Here is a 19237-nt window from a genome sequence, read left to right as displayed (position 1 = left end):
CAAGCTTTACAGATGAGCTTGTATGCTTAGGATCATTTGCAGTTCCCTTTTTCTCCACACTTTTGCTTTCCAATCACTTAGATAAAGGTTCATCTTTGTCTCATCGGTCCATCAACTCATATTTGTGAAGAATCTTGCCTTTCTATTTTTGGTGCTGATCAGAGGTTTGCATCTTGCTGTGTAGCTTCTGTAATTCTGTGTCAAATTCTCCTGCGGACTGTAGATTGACAGAGCATCACCCCAGCTTTCTGGAGGTTGTTGGTGATTTTACACACATGTATTTTAGGGTTCATTTTCACAGCTTTTATGATTTGTCTGTCATCACCTACTGTTGTTTTTCTCAGCTGATCAGGGTGTCGTTGGTTGCTGATGTCGCCGGTAGTTTCCAAACTCTTGATTTCTCCATGCTCTTTGTTTTTCCTATAGTTCTAATTGACTTCCTCTTTTCTTTCAGCATCCAAATTGCTTTCTTTTCTTTCAGAGTCGGCTTCCTCGTCTTCATCCTGGTTTGTGTGTGTCATCACCGAATGCAAGACTTAGAATGCAGAAGCAATGGATATAACTGATAAGACACATTCCCTGCTTTTAATATTATGTAATAATATGCATAATATTTAATATGCTTTTAATTTCTTGACTCCACAGCAAAGAGAACAATTTTGTCTTTACTGTTCCAATACTTATGGAGGGCACTGTATATGCAAACTTTCCCTGTATTAGGTCTCTAGAAGCCCTGTTTCTCTTATCTGACACACTTATTTCAGTGGTTATGGTAACCCATGTGCTGGACAAAACCAGCTTCCTCAAGCCCTGTACCCTATCCTCTGGCAACAGCAAACACACTTTCACAAGAGATTCTCCAGCACATGAGAATGGAGCCTAATAAGCTTATGAGTTGAATCAGGTGTGTTAGATTAGGGAGACATCCAAAATATGCAGTGCTGAAAGGCCATAAAGGGCCGGGAATACTGTTGGAGGGCAGTGTGTGTGTGTGTGTGTGTATATATACATACATATACTACAGTATATATATATATATATATATATATATACACACACACATACACAGTGCCCTCCAAAAGTATTGGGACACACACAAGGCCCTCCAAAAGTATTGGGACACTAAAGGGAAAATTTTTCTGTTTGCTGTGGAGTCAAGAAATCTGTAAATATGATTAAAAGATGAATATGATACAAAAGTACAGAATGTCTTTATTAATGTCTTTTTGTCTTTATCTGTACAGAATTTTATTATTCATTGCTTCTGCATTCTGAGTTTGAGTGCATCTGATGACCGCACACACAAAACAGGATGAAGACGAGGGAGCTGACTCTGAGAGAAAAGCAAGCAATTTGGATGCTGAAAGAAAAGAGGAACTCAATTAGAGCTATATTAAAAACAATGGCCATGGAGAAATCAAGAGTTTGAAAAAGAAAGAAACCACCAGCGACTACAGCAACCAACAATGACCTTATATATATTTTTGTATTAAATACTACAATTAATAATAAATACACTATTACTGGAACTTGAAGAATCATAGTGTTAGATATTTCATCTAAACTGTCACCCATATTTTGTACTGCACATCTACAGGGAACATTTTTCAGCATCATAATCATGACCCATCGTCTCACCCAGCCGCATGATCACAAATAAAAGCATCTTTAAGAGAACTGACATTTGGTGGCAAAAGACTCTTAATGTATTTGAACCTTTTTAGGACTGAGTTTGCCTTTTTTTGGAGAGCGACCCCTGAAAATAACATTCCTTTTCTTTAACTGCAGGCATTTTGTCTACAGTGTATGAATATTTTATGTATCACAGATGCAGAAAGGCACAATGGTTTTGAGCTGTAGTAAGTAAATATTACAAATGGGTGGAAGAACGTTTTCATTATAGCTTCAAAGAGCAGGTGCCGAGGGTGTGGTCTACTGAGACCATAATATTAAATATACTGTATTTATAATAAACACTGTAATCATAAATATTTAAAAAATAAAAACAAGTAAAAAATAAACATGTACACAGACAATTTAAATAGCATATCTTTGACGAAAGGGCACTATTATTTAAAGTTTTAGTTAGCAGATTAATTGCACTTATTTTATGTTACATGATGTTATTGCTACTTAAAAAATACACAAAAAAGAAACTGACAACACTGCCAACATTAAGCATGGTTTATGTCATTTTTATAAAGTGCATTTTTGTCTGTCATCACTCACACTGAACATTGAATTTTTAAGCACTAAGACACAAAGTCAGCTTTACTTATTTTCTGTGTTTCTGTGGAATATTTTGTGGTGTGGAATCTGTGAGTTCTCAGCAATGCAATATATTATGCAAATAACTATTTGTTTTAATGTCTGCTTTTATTCATACTGCTGGTTTCTTTGCCAGTTTCAGTTGTTTATCGTGATGATTATTTATATCATTTACTTAATGTTTGTTGTTGTTGCTGTCATGTTGCTATGAATTGTGTGTTAAATTTTGAAGTCCATGCACATCTACAGAAGCAATAAAAGATAAGTTCACTCTCTTTTACAGTTACTGGTATGTATACTTGACACGGGAAAGCTTCATTTCTGGATCTGTTGAATATTACAGGACTAGTTCCATTTCACAGCTGATCCTCGTGTAGAGTGAAAGATATGCGTTTCTGTTTCAGAATTTACTGTCTGCTTCTGGGATACCTCGAAAATGTAAATTTTTAAACAAAAAAACATTTATTAACAACTGAACAAAAAACAACCATTTTGTGGGATCTGCTGAGCTTTCCATGGAGATCTGCGGGCCTGCTGATGTAGACAACCAGGATGATATATAAGGCATGCTGAGATCATATATAAGGCATGCTGAGATCTTCTTTGAGAAGGTGAATAAGGCATGCTGAGATCTTCTTTGAGAAGGTGAAGACATTTGGATGAAAGTACTGAGAAATATAGTGTTTGGAATTGGAGAATAGAAATGGACTGAGTACTGAACCCTGTGGTATTCCAGTGTTGAATGTTGGGTTGGGCGGTAAACAATATCATATCGAGATTGCAATAAAAATTAATGTCTAACTATGATAAGTTCTGGACATTTTTAAGGCATTATGGATTAATCTAACATCTGATCATACAGCAGAAATTAAGGCAACAGCAGCCGTTCAGTGCATGGTACTAATAAGTCTGTATATGTACACTCCGTTTGTCTGTCTTTTTTTTCGTGTCTATGTCTTATGTTTCATTACATGGCTTTGTTTTTGTCAGCCATGTGTCTTTCTAGTCCCTTCTCCTTGTTTCCCCTTTACCACACGCTCTTGTTAGCCCTTGTCTAATCCTTGTTGGTCTAATTGTGCTCACCTGTGCCTCATGTGCCTTTCTCCCTATTTATAGTTCCTCTTGCCCTCTCGTCTTTGCCGATTCATGGTCATTCTCATCCTCACTGTCTCTGTCTGTGAATGTGGCTGATTATTTGTTCCTTTTCCCTTGCCTGATTTATCTTGTGCCTCATTTGTTCCTTAGTCTTGTCAAGTCCCTTGTAATTCTATGTTTTAATCTTACTCCCTGTTTTTTTGGATTTTGCTTGTCTTTTGCTTTCATCTTAGTATTCATCTCGCTTGTCTAGTCCTGATCTTTTGTTTGCTATTTGTGTCGGTTAATTAGTAGTTATTTCCATTTTATCTTTTTATTTTTAGTACTTTATTTTTTTATCAGTTCTTTTAGATTTGTCAGTGTAGTACATCAACACATGAATTTCATCTCCAGAGCTGCAGCGAGAGCTTTTCATTTGAGGAAAAACTACTATCAAATGCACTCTGAAACTGAAAGTAAAACTGAAAGACCTTCACAACAAACCTGTCAAAATAAAAGTCTGGTTTAACTTGAAGAAATAATGACAGAGTTATATTACAGTTGAATACTAAAATGTAATTCTCAAAGTACTATTATTAATATTATTATTTTAAATTTTTTTATGAGGAATATCACAAAACCAAGATATTTTTCATTAATTTATACAGTTCTGTTATACAGCATCTTGACAAAAAAAAATGTTTTGTAAATTAATTGTTATATTTTTATTTGATTGCATTTTAAAAGATTGATACGCTATGATTTTTACGATAAATTTGTATAGAATCATAAAATACTGAATTCCGAAAAAATACAATTAAATTGGAAAACAAAATTTAGGAGAAAATGTAAATTGTATTTCATTGGGCCCTAAATTAAAAGGTAGCTTACTCACTGGAGTTTAACTGTGAACAAACAATTTATGTTTACATTCATTTTCAAGATCAAACAGACACGTGGAAAGTGTTTACTTGTACATTAACAGTTAATGAATATTGTGATAAATATTGGCACTTTCTGATATGGAAAAAAAATATTGTGATTATATTTTTGGCCATATTGTGTGTGTTAGCCTTTGATGTTTTATCAAAGTGAAAAACAAGCCATTAAAGTGAAGAAATCTGATAACTAGTGCTTAATAGTGTTATACTGCAGCAGAGAGACCCAGTGTGTCCACGGGCCATTGTGTGATCAATGTGCGTGGTGTGGTCTAGTAGTAGTTAAATCTCTGAGCTGGTAAATGAAAGGTTTGCAGGTTCAAACTCCTCTAGGATGATCCAGTAAGCATTGCATGATTGAGCAAGGCACTTAACCCCCGGTTGCTCCAGAGGGACAGCTCCTGTATTAACTGTTTTATTCAGTGCCACTATAGATAAAAGCAACCGCTAAATGACTAATTAGCTCAATCATTTGTTAATTAATTAGTGTCCAAGTGCAAGACGCTTTGGCTGACTAAGTACTTCAGTTATAGCAAGCAGAACAGAGCTGGTAACTAAACCTGATATGGATCAGCTTAGTATTATTTTAAACAGTTGTCTAATATATAAAGATAGATATTAGGATACTGTTGAACAGTCTTTAAGAAAACTATACAGGCTAACATTTTCAAGACAAGACAAAAAATAAGAGTTTTATAACACTGGAAAAAATATCTATACATTTATGTGGAACTTGAAAAAAAAAAATTAACTATTAAACAACTTAAAGACATGTTATTTTTATTTCCAAACTCATTTTCTTTAATTAAATATGTATTTTACTTTGAAGATGGTGACTGATTTTAACCCTTTAAGACATTTGTAAAATAGAATGACAGATTAAGACAAAAGCATAAACAATAGAAAGTCATTTCAGATAATAATATTGAAAGTGTAAGCTTTGTTTCTCAATGGTATAGATGATTATACTTCTGCAAGTGAGCACATAATGAGAGTGAATCACTTACAGTAGCTTAGGTTGTGTTTAAAAAGGACTTTAATCCACGCGCCTGCTCTATTGACATAGGGACATTGTAGTCACCACAATTTGCATCACCTTAGGATTCTGCAGCATGTGAAGTGCTGCAACAGTTTAGCATGTTTCCCAAGCATAGGGTCTGTTGTCATGGCAAAATATTCAGAACTCTTCAGCCTTTACCTGACATTCAAAGTGTTCTAAAAGATATTCTTTATTCAGGGACTGAACGTATATATATATATATATATATATATATATATATATATATATATATATATATATATATATATATATTGCCTGTGTTATTTATTGATATTATTTCGATAAACCAAGACCGGGATGTGTTTTATTTGATACATTTTGCATACTATTTTTCCCCTTTATGTTCAGTTTGCAATTCCAAAATCTTTGGTAGCTCTATATTTCTGATCAGAGTATGAGCGGAGAGCACAGTTGCATGATTTTGCCTTGAGCTGGAGTGTTTTTATCTTTAAGACTCTCGCTCCAGACTCACTTCAAAACCACTCCATCACAATAACATCCAAATACTCCAAGTGTCTGCATGAATTCACCATTTGTTAAAACATTTAAACGCACTATTAGTAGTCTGAAAGAAAGCTGGAAATTGTGAAATATTGCTGGAAAGACATTGTACAAATACCGATTGTGTAGTGAAATGAATGATGTGTGAATGAAAGGAACAGCTAAGGATTTGCTAATTTAAAAAGATGAAAGATGAAAAAGAAGTTCCTTTCACATGTTGCAGTAAGCGGCTTTCACACCAGATGAACGTTTTCATAGTTCCTGTATCTATTGGTGGAGCAGTCTTCTTGGTGTGTTCTCACTCGTAAATTACATTGGCAGGGAAAGAGTTAAAGGGATAGTTCACGAAAAAAAAAAAACCCGTCATTAATTACTTACCCTCATGTCGTCCCAAACCCGTAAGACTTCGTTCATATATTAAGATATTTTTGATGAAATCCGAGAGCTTTCTGATTGTGCATTTTCATTTTTGTCTATTTAGACCATCACATGCTGTCAGTATGAGAACTGTTATATTCTCTTTTCCATCGCACTGCAAATAAACTGACCAATTAGAGCCACACTTTTGGTCGTGTACCTGTTTGAGGATTTCACACCCAAAACACCGCAGTGTACTCTCAGAAAAAAAGGGTACTAAAGCCATCACTAGGGCGGTACCTTTTTAAAAGGTATAAATATGCATCATTTAGGTACTAATGAGCACCTATAAGGTGCTTACATGCATCATTTAGGGGTAAATAAGGTACAATTGTGTACTTTTTAAAAGAGTTTCCGTCCTAGTGACAGCTTACTTTTTTTCTGGAAGTGGCCAGTAAGAGGTTTGCACATCGAGCATAATTGAGGTTTTCAAGTTTAATTGATGTGTAAATGTTAGTGGATGTCAGAAGGAAAAAAGAGAGTTTGCCTAGGGCACTAGTTCAACAAGTGGACATGGAGCAACTCTGCACAATAGCTGAGCGCGAAAGGTTGGGGCTGAAAGCACAGGAGACAAACAAGGGTCAAGAGTATGGAAAAATGATATGAATACCTTTAAAACATCTCTCTTCATAACCACTGCATTAATGACTGAGATGGTAAGGGGTTGTCTCACGCAGTAACTACCAGCCGAGGTCAGTGCATTGCCTTGGGTCAGCACCCGCACTGTAGAAGTGGTTGTGGAAATGTGAGAAGAAAAACTAGTTCATCTAAGGTTTGGCAACAAGGACAGTCAGACGAGAACTTTAGAGAGAAAAAGCTGAAATGTCAGAGCGACAACACTCTAAATAGACTGAGAATGAGGTAAAGAGAGAAGATAATGACTGGTCTCCATCTAGTTTCTTGTCATTTCGCTCCCAGCAAGAGTCAGAAAATGTACCATAGAACAAGTTTTTTTTTTTTTTCTTCTCTCATTTTCTCATTCTGCAACAATCTACTCTTTGGAGATGCATGACTCATATACCAATGCTTTTTATCCGTTTTAAGAGCTCACAGGTTTGCTCCTCATCAGAAATGGTGCAGAGCACCCACTTGTGGTCACACATGAAACTGAAACCTCGTGCATTATTAAATCACAAATGAATGACCAGTTCTCTTACAATGTTTATATAAAAAACAAACAAACATGTAACTCCTAAACAAGATTGTAATAAGTATTGAAATTTGAAAAAAATTGCACATATTGTTTTACTAAGAATATAATAATATTGTCCATTGACCAAAGGATCAGCGGTTTGGAGAATAGATGGATAATATTGTTCTTTCAAAATATTGTAAGCATTTTGTTTACATCAAAACAGTACTTTCAAAATATTTTAATTATTGCTTTACTTAAAAAAAAAGAAATAATATAATAACATTATCTTGCGACCCTACAGAAGATGCATAAATAATATTTTATCTTCAAAATACTAAAAGCATAAGCATTCTGAAAGCATTTAAGAATGTAAAATTGCACTGTCTGTCAAAATCTTAATAATATTGCTTTGTTTTCAAAACAAGAATATACAAAATATTGTACTTTAAAATATCGGGAAGTATTGTTTCCTTTTACTTAAATATGTATATAATGCATACTGTACTAAAATACACAAAGTATTGTTTTGGTTTACTTCGAAACAAGAAGATGTCATGTATAAGAATAGGTGTCAAATCACATCCAGAACGGTTCAGAAAGGCTTTCTAAGATCTGCTGCAGCAAGCATCAGGGAGAAACGGCTTTGTGATGCAGAAAAAGAAACACTAAAATTATACAAAATCCTTATCAAACACACACACACACACACACACACACACACACACACACACAACACACACACACACACACACACACACACAAAATAATAATCAAACCAGTTATACTGAAATAGTTTTTAATAATTGTTGTTACAAACACAGATGAATCCCACACACTGCTATAGCTTGAAAATCATATTTTTAATGCAATGTTATGAGGAACATCTCTTAATAAAATTAGTCTGAATTAATGATAACACAAAAAGAATTATTAAACATTCCGTTTAGAATGCCTTGGTACTGTATCACTTTGATTCTGCTTCTAGAGCCAGCCATTGGAGGAGAATTTGACTCGAAGCTGCTCTAAATCTGCCTTTGATAAAGGCTTCAGCGGGGCCGTTTCCAAACCACTGCATTGCTTGTTTCAAAGCGGGAACGCCATACTGCCGAGTTACCTATAAAAACAGGGGGAGGGACATTGCAATTAAATGAATAGAGTCAAAATCAATCACAGAGTCTATTTTACACAAGGTCAGAGGCATAGTTCAGAGTCTGTTCATTCTGATAAAACCTTTTAGGATGAGCCAATTATTTTTTTCTTTTTTCAAAAGTGCATTTACACCATAGTGCGAATCCTTCTCATGGCCTTTGAAGCAAAGCTCATGATCAGCAGCTCTCGGGGGAAGGGTTGCCTTCAATGTTTATCATGCCTATATAACAGTAAATGTATCTGTGGTATAAATGTTGCCATGGTGATGTGATACTCACTGCTGTGTTGGGTTCGATGAGGCGATATTGGAGCTCTCTGGCCTCGTCCCAGCGTCCTGAAACACACAGCTGTGCTAGATCACACACCTGCTGACCCAGGACATTTGCGAGGGCACACACACCTCCCACGGCCCCTACAATACACAGAGCAAAAGTGGCTCTTAAAGGAATAGTTCACCCAAAAAATGAAAATTTGTCCAAGATTAATCCAAGATTAAGACGAGTTTGTTTCTTCATCAGATTTGTAGAAATGTAGCATTACATCACTTACTTATCAATGGATGCTCTGCAGTGAATGGGTGCCGTTAGAATGAGAGTCCAAACAGCTGATAAAAACACCATAATCCACAAGTAATCCACACCACTCCAGTCCATCAGTTAATGACTTGTGAAGTTAAAAGCTGTGTGTTTGAAAGAAACAAATCCATCATAAAATCATGCTTTTTTTGCCAAAATTAAAATCCATAATAACGTTTCCTCCAGTGAAAATGTCTATTTGGTTTTGCTTGTAAATGGTGCTTGATCTGTGCACATTGGATTATAGATTCATATTTAGCTGAAAGCAACGGTTTAAAGGTTGAAACACCTTAATGATGGATTTCTTTCTCACAAACATGCAGTTTTTTGCTTTACAAGTCATTAACTGATGGACTGGAGTGGTGTTGTTTTTATCAGCTGTTTGGACTCTCATTCTGACGGCACCCATTCACTGCAGAGCATCCATTGACACTCACATTGCTGAGACAAATCTGATGCAAACTGCATCTACATTACTGTAAGATACACATGCAAAAATTACACTTATGGGTGAACTATTCCTTTACTGTCACATTTACTGTAAGATACACATGCAACCAATGGTTCAGATTGACTGTGTGAAAAACATTTAGATATTCAATACTGCTAATTTTCCATCTACTATTTGACTGACAAACTATAGACCCCTCCCATATAAAAAAGTTTGATTGACAGACTGACACCACCCTTACACATGATAATGGCCTTGTAACTCTCCACCCCCAGTCTTCCTGGCAGATATTAAGGTGGCTTTGATTGTGTTGATTAATTGACAGGCTTCCTAGACTCTCTCCCACAAGCTGGCATTTAATTAACGGCAGGTTTGTCTCCCAGTAAGTTATCAGACTTGGTTGTTATGAGAAAAACACAGTGGATATTGTATTAGGACTGACATGTTTCTATTAGGGACTGTTTTTCTACTGCTATTTCTGTGAATGTACATTAATCAGTTGCCCTTCAAGGTGAACGGCGACAGTTTGCATGATTTGACACATTCACCTTGTCGTGTTTAAATGATTACTCTTAATATACTTCCAGCATGAGGAATTTGAAACCGTTTGTACAGACAAACAGAATAAATCAACTACAATGTAGGTCATAATTAACCTAAAGTCAAAATAAAGAAGAATTAAAGCTTATTTTTAGGTCCGATTAAATATTTTTGCATTGTGACATTTTAGTAGTTCTACATCAAAACTTCCACAACTCTGTCGCTTACTATAAAGGAAAAAAATAAAAATAAATTGTGAACTGTACAGTAGGTATATTTTGTGGTATTATGTGTTGTAATACTGATTATTTATTTATTTTAAATAATAAATAAATAATAGATAAGTAAATATTGTATGACAGGGTGCACCAAGTATATTAATAAATAATATTAATATTTTTAAAAATATTTGATGGTGTAAAGATTATGAGGAACTCGTTCTCACCGACAGCAAACGCAGCCATGAGGAAACCAGCAGATCCTGCAAGAACCTGGAAATCCTGCGATCTGGTTTTCTGCACAAGCAGAGCTATTCTAGTGATCTGTCAATCATCAAACATTAAAGTGTTTTAAGATGATCGAAGAGAGTGACAAAAGAGACACAAATATGAGATTGTGAGCAAAAAACTAAATACAGTTATTGTGCATTTTGTACATCTAATTTTGGTGTGGTCACAGGAGTACTTCAAAAAAGAATTAATGACTTTCAAATGACTTTTCAGCAGAATTCAAATTGTCAAATGTCAATAGCAGAATAAAAAAAAAAATGGCAGAAAGACAATACATTTATGAAACAATGCATGATACAAAAAAAATGTCTGTCTTCATTTCAGGCTGCAAAGCAACAAAATGTGATTATTTTAAAAGGATGGTGATTCTTTTCTATACCTACTGTAGTTATTACAAGTCCTCATATGTATATATTACTGTTCCATTGTTAATATATATCACTGTATTAATTATGTATTATGTTAGCTCTTACATCTCCACCACTGTCTTTGAGCCCGACGATATTTGGATGCTGGGAAAGCTGGATTATTGCATCCACAGGCAGGTCGAGCCCCGTGTTTGCCGGCACGCTGTACAACACAACTGGCACCGAACTGGAATCTGCCACTTGGAATTGAAGAAAGCAACGATGCATTTTAATAAGACAAAGTGTGAATTCAACTAGTAAGTAAAATGCAGATGAGATGCATAATGGCCACAGTTCCATTGCAGACAGAAAGAACAGTCTATGATTAGTGTTCCTGTGGCTCAGTGGTAGAGCACTGCGTTAGCAGCGCAAAAGGTTGTGGGTTCGATTCCCAGGGAACACGTTAGGTAAAATATGTTAGCCTTAATGCACTGTATAAGCATCTGCATAAATGTAAATGTAAAATGTAAATGATTAAAAAAAAAAAAAGACTACCTTTGTGTAGTGGTTTATAAGAGCTTGGCTGTCCATTCGACCGCGGTAAAAACAAGGTGTTACCACTTACAAACAATCAGCACCCGCGTCAGCCATCCGCTGGCTCATTTGGATCGTGGCTCTGGTGGCTACAAGAACAGACAAGGAAAACAAAAACGTTATCTAGTGTGTAAAATGTCATCTAGTATATATAAATAAATACACAAGAGAGACTTACATTCACAGCCAGATCCAGCCATGAGTAACTTGTCTTCTGGCAGCGCCTGTTTGACTCTCTTCACCACCTCAACCCTCTCCTGCGGCGTCAGGTGTGGATACTCCCCGTTAGAGCCCTGCACTACCAGACCTGCCAGTGCAATAAACATGGAGCTGTACAACTAGACTTTAGGATGAGGAAAAAGATTGAGATGTTAACCTTTACCACGCGAGGTTTATCGTCTCACTAACATCTGTTAACTAAAGCTGGGTCACACAAAATCGATATTACAATATAGCACATATTAAATGTTGTAGGTTTTATATTGATAAGATTTCTTTGCAATTGCTGCTTCATGCAATATTGTGCGTTTGATTCGATTGCCAAACAGTAATTGCAAACCCACCTCTGAAAGGTAAGCTGCCGTACTTCTTAAGATTGTCATCAAGTCTTTGATAGTCCACATCTTCACTCTGAGTGAATGGAGTGGCAATGGGAGGATAAATCCCACTTATATCCAGCCTCTCCCCAGCACTTTGACTGTTATTTCTCCATGCTGAAGCAGCTGATCTTCTGCACAGAAGAGTGAAACTTCGTGTTGCGAACATGCCACTGGTTGTGATCCGTCTGTAGAAAAGAAAACAGATGTGGTTAAAGGAAAACTCTGGTATACTCTATAGCTAGCATGCAGTTAATAATCAACACACTTGTCAACTCTAAAGACTGACAGCAGCGTTTGGGGAAAACTTTCATGATAAACAGACATTTCTGAACCTCATAAGTATGTGTGTTCACATTGCATTTAGGCTAAATCTCAAAATAAATACACTGCCTAAAAAAATGATTTGTGTCCTATAATGCATATGAAATGTAGCTGAGACGACTGTTTTGCATACCTGGTTGCTGCAGATGTTCAAACAGTCCTTATTTACTCAGTAAAAAGAGAACAAGAATTGAGAAGCAGTGTCACACGTCAGTTTATAAGTATTTCCTCGTTATTACTGTTGTATGATTGTATCTGAAGAACAGTGCTGCTTGAGTTATGGTCAGCTGCAGGAGCGCGCTCACTTTCTCGTGCATTAGCAGACTGACTGAAGTCCGTGTGCAACACCGCGATTCCCAAGTTCAGCTTTTTAATATTAATTATATGGGCCTGACCTTCTTGAAACGTTCTGTCACTTATTATAAATAATTATTTTGAGATAAACAGCGCTTCCCTGCCAGCAGGTACTTGAGTAAAAGACAGTGGTGGACGAAGTACACAAATCAGGTACTTGAGTAAAAGTACAGATACGTATAATAAAATAATACTCCAGTAAAAGTAAAAGTACTCCTTTTTCAATCTAACTCGAGTGAAAGCACAAAAGTACTCGATTTTTTATGGACTTAAGTTAAAAAGTAGTGATAGATAGATTTATTTTGCAACTTTATATAGGCTACTTAATTTAATTCTATAATACCTATCTCAAACCTTGTCTGTGGTGTAAAAACACCCCTGGCCAAATACTCCCAGAGGACATCACTTCTCAATCTGATAATTACTGTAGTTACCATGTTCTGAACATCACAGCCTTTCTTTTCCTCAGATGTAATCTATCAAGGTGGTTGAATAAAAATTTATGGACTTTATTTGTAAAAATCACCTTAACTTAGCACCAGCAAGATTGTTAGCTAGACAGTTAGCATCAGCTAACAATATTTACTTATTTCAGTATGGTTATGAATAAACATTCATATCTGTCTACTCAGCTAGTTAATGAAAATGTATATGGTTGATAAACAATATAACAACAGACGTCACATAGGGCTAAATGCGTTGCATTTTAATAAAACTGTTAAGGTTGAACCTCTGCAGTGCTCCTCCCACTCTTAAAGCACCGCCTGTAGGCCTGCGTGTATCAACATGATATGGTTGTTTTGTGTATATATCAATAATAATAATAAAAAAAACTGTAATCCAATAGTTTTATGTTTTAAACCATTGTTTATTACGTTGTTCACAGTGCTTTATGGCATTGTAGTTAATTCCATCTATGTGTCTTTTACATTTTTCTTTTTGTCTGATTTTCAAATACTTTCTGCTTCTAATATAAGTTTGTGATGGTGTGATTCAGTGTCGTGACAGGCTTATAACTCTAAACAACACTTAATTACTTGGAAAAATACTTCTGAACCAAGGCTGAAAAAGTGGGCCAGCACTGTTGTACTCTAGGCTAAACGTTTCATTAATTCATAAGCATTAGTATTCATAAATTAGGATGCCCCGTAGTGGCTGTATATCAGCTGCATGTTTTTCCACTTCCAAACAGATCACAATTAATCAGCCTTACACACAAAATACAGACGAATCATCCGCTGTCAGGGTCTTTTTGCTCGTTTTCTTTCACAAAACATTAATAACTGATCATTTTGTTTTCAAGATAATAGATTTAAGTCAATTTGTGTTTTTGTACACACTGTGCTTGAATTACAAATCTATACATTTCTTCATCTTGACTCATGCAAAACTTCTTCTGACATGAGACATGCACTTTTGCTTCTGATTGTATGGTTACTCACTTACTGTTTATAAACTGTAGCCTGACACATATTCATAAATCAAACAACTCCTATGTTGTCTATGAGATTGTGTTATATACAGCAGGACTGAAGGCCAGACCATCATACCTGTCACGGAAATGCAGTAGATTTACATCAAAACTCACTTTATTTCCTTCGTTTTCATGTAGAACAGCTTCAAAAATCTACACACGATGACATAAAACACAGAGAGCACATCTATCACATTTATAAATAAAAAAGAATAATTTTATCAAGTAAACATGGATACAGTGTCACATGCAAGTGAGGACAACGTAATAAAAATAGACTAACTTGTGCCTTAATGCAAAACAAAACAAACAAAAGCATTTACTCATATACAGTACTCAGCTCTCAGACATCCGAAGCACACAAACTGATTTCCTTATAATTCTTTAAACATCACAAGAATATCACTATTACACTTCTTTTGTACATTTCCAAATGTTCTAGTTATTATGTTACATAAAGTAACACATTCTTTTTGTAATTGAAGAAGTCATTAAACTGGTTTCATAACACAAATATTGTTCCCTTGGAGGCGATCCTTAACTGTTTTGTGGGTTTTATTGATTATGATAGTGATCTTAATCTTCCTGATGACACCTGCAAGACACGAGAAGGAATCAGAAACATCTCAATGATTACTGTACGCTCATAAATCCAGTTTTCAACTAATAAGCTGATATGAAGACAGGTTTACCTCCATCTACTCCCAGAAGTAGCGCAGATACCATATGGTCTCGTTTTTAAGCTGAGGTCCAAACAGAGGGTTTGTTTGGGCCAGTATTGCTATTAACCAGCTGTAATGGATATGAATACAGTAGTGAATATTCAAAATAAACTGTTTAATTAACCCTCTAAGCGCCAAAGTCGCAAAATTGCGACAAGACGTCATACTTAATAAAATAGACTGTAGTTCCTAATATGGTGTAATATCTCATTTGTATTCCCTACCACTATGGCAGACAGTTAGTACTTCGATTCTAGACCATTCATTACATGTTCCTATTCAAAGTGTTCGAGGAAATAGCATGAGCTCTCGTGTCATTTGCGGAAACGCAGTTCAGTTCATAGCGTGCGAGTAAATGGTGAGATTTAAGAAAAAAAGAAAATCGGCAAATGGCTAATACAAATTTGTACCGTGAGGATGTATTGCAAATTCGCTGATTCGTTTTGCCTTTTGGAAATGACGATCGGTCATACTAATGGTTTGCGCTTGTCCCGGTACATCTTTTGCAGCGCAATGGTGCCCGCCGTACAAGGCGAGAGGGTGAGTTCACGAAGCACGAACAAATGATCATCTCGTTTTGCCCAACGGGGATGAGGGGTGGGCAGGGGTGAATCTTAGTGTCCATAGGAGAGCTGTTGCTGATCGCGAGCGCTCTAAAGCAGACAGTACAGGTGCGGTCAGTGAGTAGGTGCGCTCTGCGCTGTGCCATCAATGAGAGGAACCATACTCTCAATAATTAAACTGTGTCGCCTAGATACCTGATCCAGTTTTCAACTGATAAAAAAAAATTAGGGACTGCATTTACCATGGCACCAGAAATATAGTAATAATTTACTACTTTTCAGTTCTTTTTTCTTTTTTTTTTTTCCCTGATCATTTGGAATGAGAATAAAAGACAAAAACAAACAAACAAAAAAAAAAACAATGCAAATAATTTCAAACATCCATTCAATATCTATTTATTTTCCTGAATATTACTGATGAACTGATCAAAAAGTAGGCTACTGGTCCAATGCGTTTTCCTACTATATAGTGTAGTAATATAGTAATAATTTAGTTCTTTTTTTTTTCCCTGTTTTTATTGTTGGGATTCCTCTTTTTCTGAATCATTTGGAATGAGATAAAAGACACACACACAAAAAAACATGCAAATAAGTTCAACCAATTCAATATCTAATATTTCCAGATATTATGAAATTCGAGATGGCCGCCCCCGGTGACGTCATAATATGCAAATTAGATGAGTATATTTACAACATAAACTTTCGGCCATGCCCAACATTTTTTTCTAATTTAGATTTCTATCTTTAAGCCCTTTCAAGCCACAAGCTTTTGAAATCTTGATGTAAAAATACAGCATTTTTTCCAAAAAACCCTGGCGCCTAAAGGGTTAACTTACAACAGCATCAACAGACAAATCACAGATTACAGCGAATTTGTGAAGGAGATATCCTACATTATCATGCATGGAGGTTTATTTATTTTATTCCAGTTACTCAAAATATTAATAACTAAATTGAGTATCTTCCCAAAATATGTAATTATACTCACAATAGATAGCAGCAAACTGCGGTCAGCACCAAACTGGTTATGATGACTCTGTAATTAAACAGTTAAATAAAAAATAAACGCTGATGCGATACAGAATAACATTGCAATAACCTTTGAATGACACAGGCTACAGTGTTGCGTTTAAAGACGGATGAGGAATCGCTTGGCCTTTATTCCAGCATCAGTCCTCACCCTCTGTTTGGTCCTTTCGGTACAAAAAACGGGGCCACAACCCCGACCAGACCCCACAGCGTGGTGAAGCAGATCATCGGTAAAGCCAGCGAGTGCGACACCATTGCGACAGTAGTGCGTTATTCTGTAATTATAATAAAAAGATATCAGCGTCCGATTCAATAGAGCCCGAGCTGACGCTAATCCTTCGCTCACGCCCACCTGCTCCTGATTGGACCGATGCTGTTCTGAGACTGGTCGCTATTGGTCGAAAGAGGTGTCACTTAAACCGAATCCCTGCTCGTTACTTTGACGTAACAGTAGACCCATATGTCACTCAAAATACTAAACCACCCGCCCCCAAAGTCTTCTTGTATGTGATGTTTCTGAATTTGGAGTGAAATATCCTGTGTTTTATGCTAAAGTGTTACATTTAACTAAAGAATTGGACAACGTGTTTGTATTTGTTTATATATATATATATATATATATATATATATATATATATATATATATATATATATATATATATATAAATCTAGATGATATAGATGTCTAAAAACATCAGTATGAATTCAAAATAATAAAATAATCAAGTAATCACTAATATTTAAACAATGGATTATATCCAGAGAAAACCAACAATTTTTGAGAGTGTCATTATGATTAATATTAAGTTAATTTATCCTGTTTTATTTTACATTTTATAGTAATTTATCTTTTTTTTTTGTTAAGTTATTTTAATGTAACTTTTTAATGTTATATTTATATAACTTAATTGAAATCATTGTAAGTGCTGCTCTATAGAGAGCAGCATGTGTGGATCACTGCAGCCATCTATTGGACAGTTGATGAAAATGTTTATTTCCGCATAGAGCAGGGTGTCAGACTCAGTTCCTGGAGGGCCGGAGCCCTGAAGAGTTTTGTTTGGACCCTGCTCCAACACACATACCATGTAGTTTTCAAATAACCCTGAAGGACTTGATTAGCTGGATAAGGTGTTTTTAATTAGGGCTGAATCTGAACTCTGCAGGGCTCCGGAGCTAGCTAATAAATAAACAAATCACCATCAACTCAAATAACATCTATAACATAAGTACTTATTTCACTGAGAATGAATACATAAAGTTGCCACAACACACACCATTCAAATCTCTCTAGAAGCCTCAACCCTCGAGGGCCCAATATAGCAAAATTTGATTCAAGGAACTGCAAAAATTAAACAATATACAAATAATTTTGTAAAGTCCATAAACCAAGGAAAGAGAAAGAAAAAGTTAAAAGTACAACAATATAAATGGATAAATAAAAGTAGGTAGAAATATAAAAATCAAATGTAAAAGTGCAATAGTGTATAAAAATAACAAATAAATACTTTGTAAAGTTGACAGACTTTAAAAGTTATTATGGCTTTCTTATAGAAAGAGTCTCCTATATTGACCTCCCCCTCCCCCTCCCCCTTTTATTTATTTATTTTAATTAGAATACTTGCAGAATGGGAACAATCAGTGAAGCCACAAAGGCTATTTTAGCATTAAAGAGAGAGACCTGACTACTAATCTAATTTACTAACTCAGGCTGTTGCACACAGTTCTGATCTGTTACCTGCTGAGCGAGTGTCCGTTAACCAGCAATTCACTTTATGACTCCTATACTTCAACTCACATTACTCAAGAAGAGCAGGGAACCACAGTCAGAAGCTTGCAATTTACAGCCTTAAAACACATTTTTTTATTATTAATAATGAATGATTTTTCAAAAATCATATTAGTTCCACAGTTACAAAAAGTGGGAACAATTAAGACCATCGACAACATGATTATTTGTATCATGAGTATGTCTGGCTTAACATTGCACTTTCACCTTGTTTACACCCTCTCCAAACTGACTAAATCTGCCCCCACAGAGGACATCAGCTGACAAGCAGTGACAGACGCTTTTAGGAATTTCTATCTTTACTAGATTTTTAAAAGATGTTGTGTTATTTTTTTAGAGTAAATACTCACATTATTTTTTATTAACAAAGTTCGGGAGGAGCACGTCAGATACTTAACCTAATTAACACAGGTAGAGCGCACTCAAGTTAATCAACACCATGGTATAAATACAGCTGACTTGCCTCTATCCATTAACGGTTTATCAGCATTCGGTCTGCACCTTGTGCCATAATATCTCAGACTCAGCTTCTCCCATCTAGACAACGAGATCTATACTGGGGATTTTCTGGTTCTCCGGCCAATCTGCCGGCACCAGGATCACTCCTTCTCCGCCAGACACTGCCGCCGAGCTCCAGGCTTCATCGTGGCAGCTGCTCTCTGCTCGACCAGCCACACACTCTCCACGACGCCGAGGCTTTACCTCCGAGTGACGCCTCTACCGGCGTCACTTCTAATTTTTCCCTGGCAACTTCTTATCTTTCAACTGTACCTACAATTCCTCCAATCAGAAAGTGGACCATATTTAAACTTGAGACAAACACTGATTAAT

General features: G+C 35.9%; 1 protein-coding gene and 1 pseudogene across 1 annotated transcript; both read right to left on the bottom strand.

Annotated features, from left to right (window-relative positions):
- Positions 1-8172: 8172 nt before the first annotated feature.
- LOC109093935 lies at positions 8173-12897 on the bottom strand (annotated as a pseudogene).
- A 1509-nt stretch (positions 12898-14406) lies between these two features.
- LOC109089166 (V-type proton ATPase subunit e 2-like) lies at positions 14407-16981 on the bottom strand. Its single transcript, XM_019103312.2, has 4 exons — positions 16772-16981; positions 16580-16627; positions 14999-15098; positions 14407-14901 (listed from the first exon to the last, which is right to left on the bottom strand). Exons 1-3 carry the CDS (start codon positions 16873-16875, stop codon positions 15005-15007), a joined length of 246 nt encoding a protein of 81 aa, XP_018958857.1. The 5' UTR covers positions 16876-16981; the 3' UTR covers positions 14407-14901; positions 14999-15004.
- Positions 16982-19237: the final 2256 nt, after the last annotated feature.

The sequence above is a fragment of the Cyprinus carpio genome, chromosome A22 (assembly GCF_018340385.1).
Source record: "Cyprinus carpio isolate SPL01 chromosome A22, ASM1834038v1, whole genome shotgun sequence".
In the NCBI taxonomy this organism is placed as follows: Eukaryota; Metazoa; Chordata; class Actinopteri; order Cypriniformes; family Cyprinidae; genus Cyprinus; species Cyprinus carpio.
The sequence above is the reverse complement of the archived record's forward strand: the minus strand, read 5'-3'. Positions and strand labels throughout refer to the sequence as shown.

Excerpts from the sequence above, each read along its gene's own strand:
- LOC109089166 (XM_019103312.2), bottom strand. The coding sequence starts at position 16,875 with ATGGTGTCGCACTCGCTGGCTTTACCGATGATCTGCTTCACCACGCTG. Across the intron at positions 16,628-16,771 it reads CCGAAAGGACCAAACAGAGG|AGTCATCATAACCAGTTTGG; the intron begins GTGAGGACTGAT and ends GTTTAATTACAG. Across the intron at positions 15,099-16,579 it reads GCAGTTTGCTGCTATCTATT|CTGGTTAATAGCAATACTGG; the intron begins GTGAGTATAATT and ends TATCCATTACAG.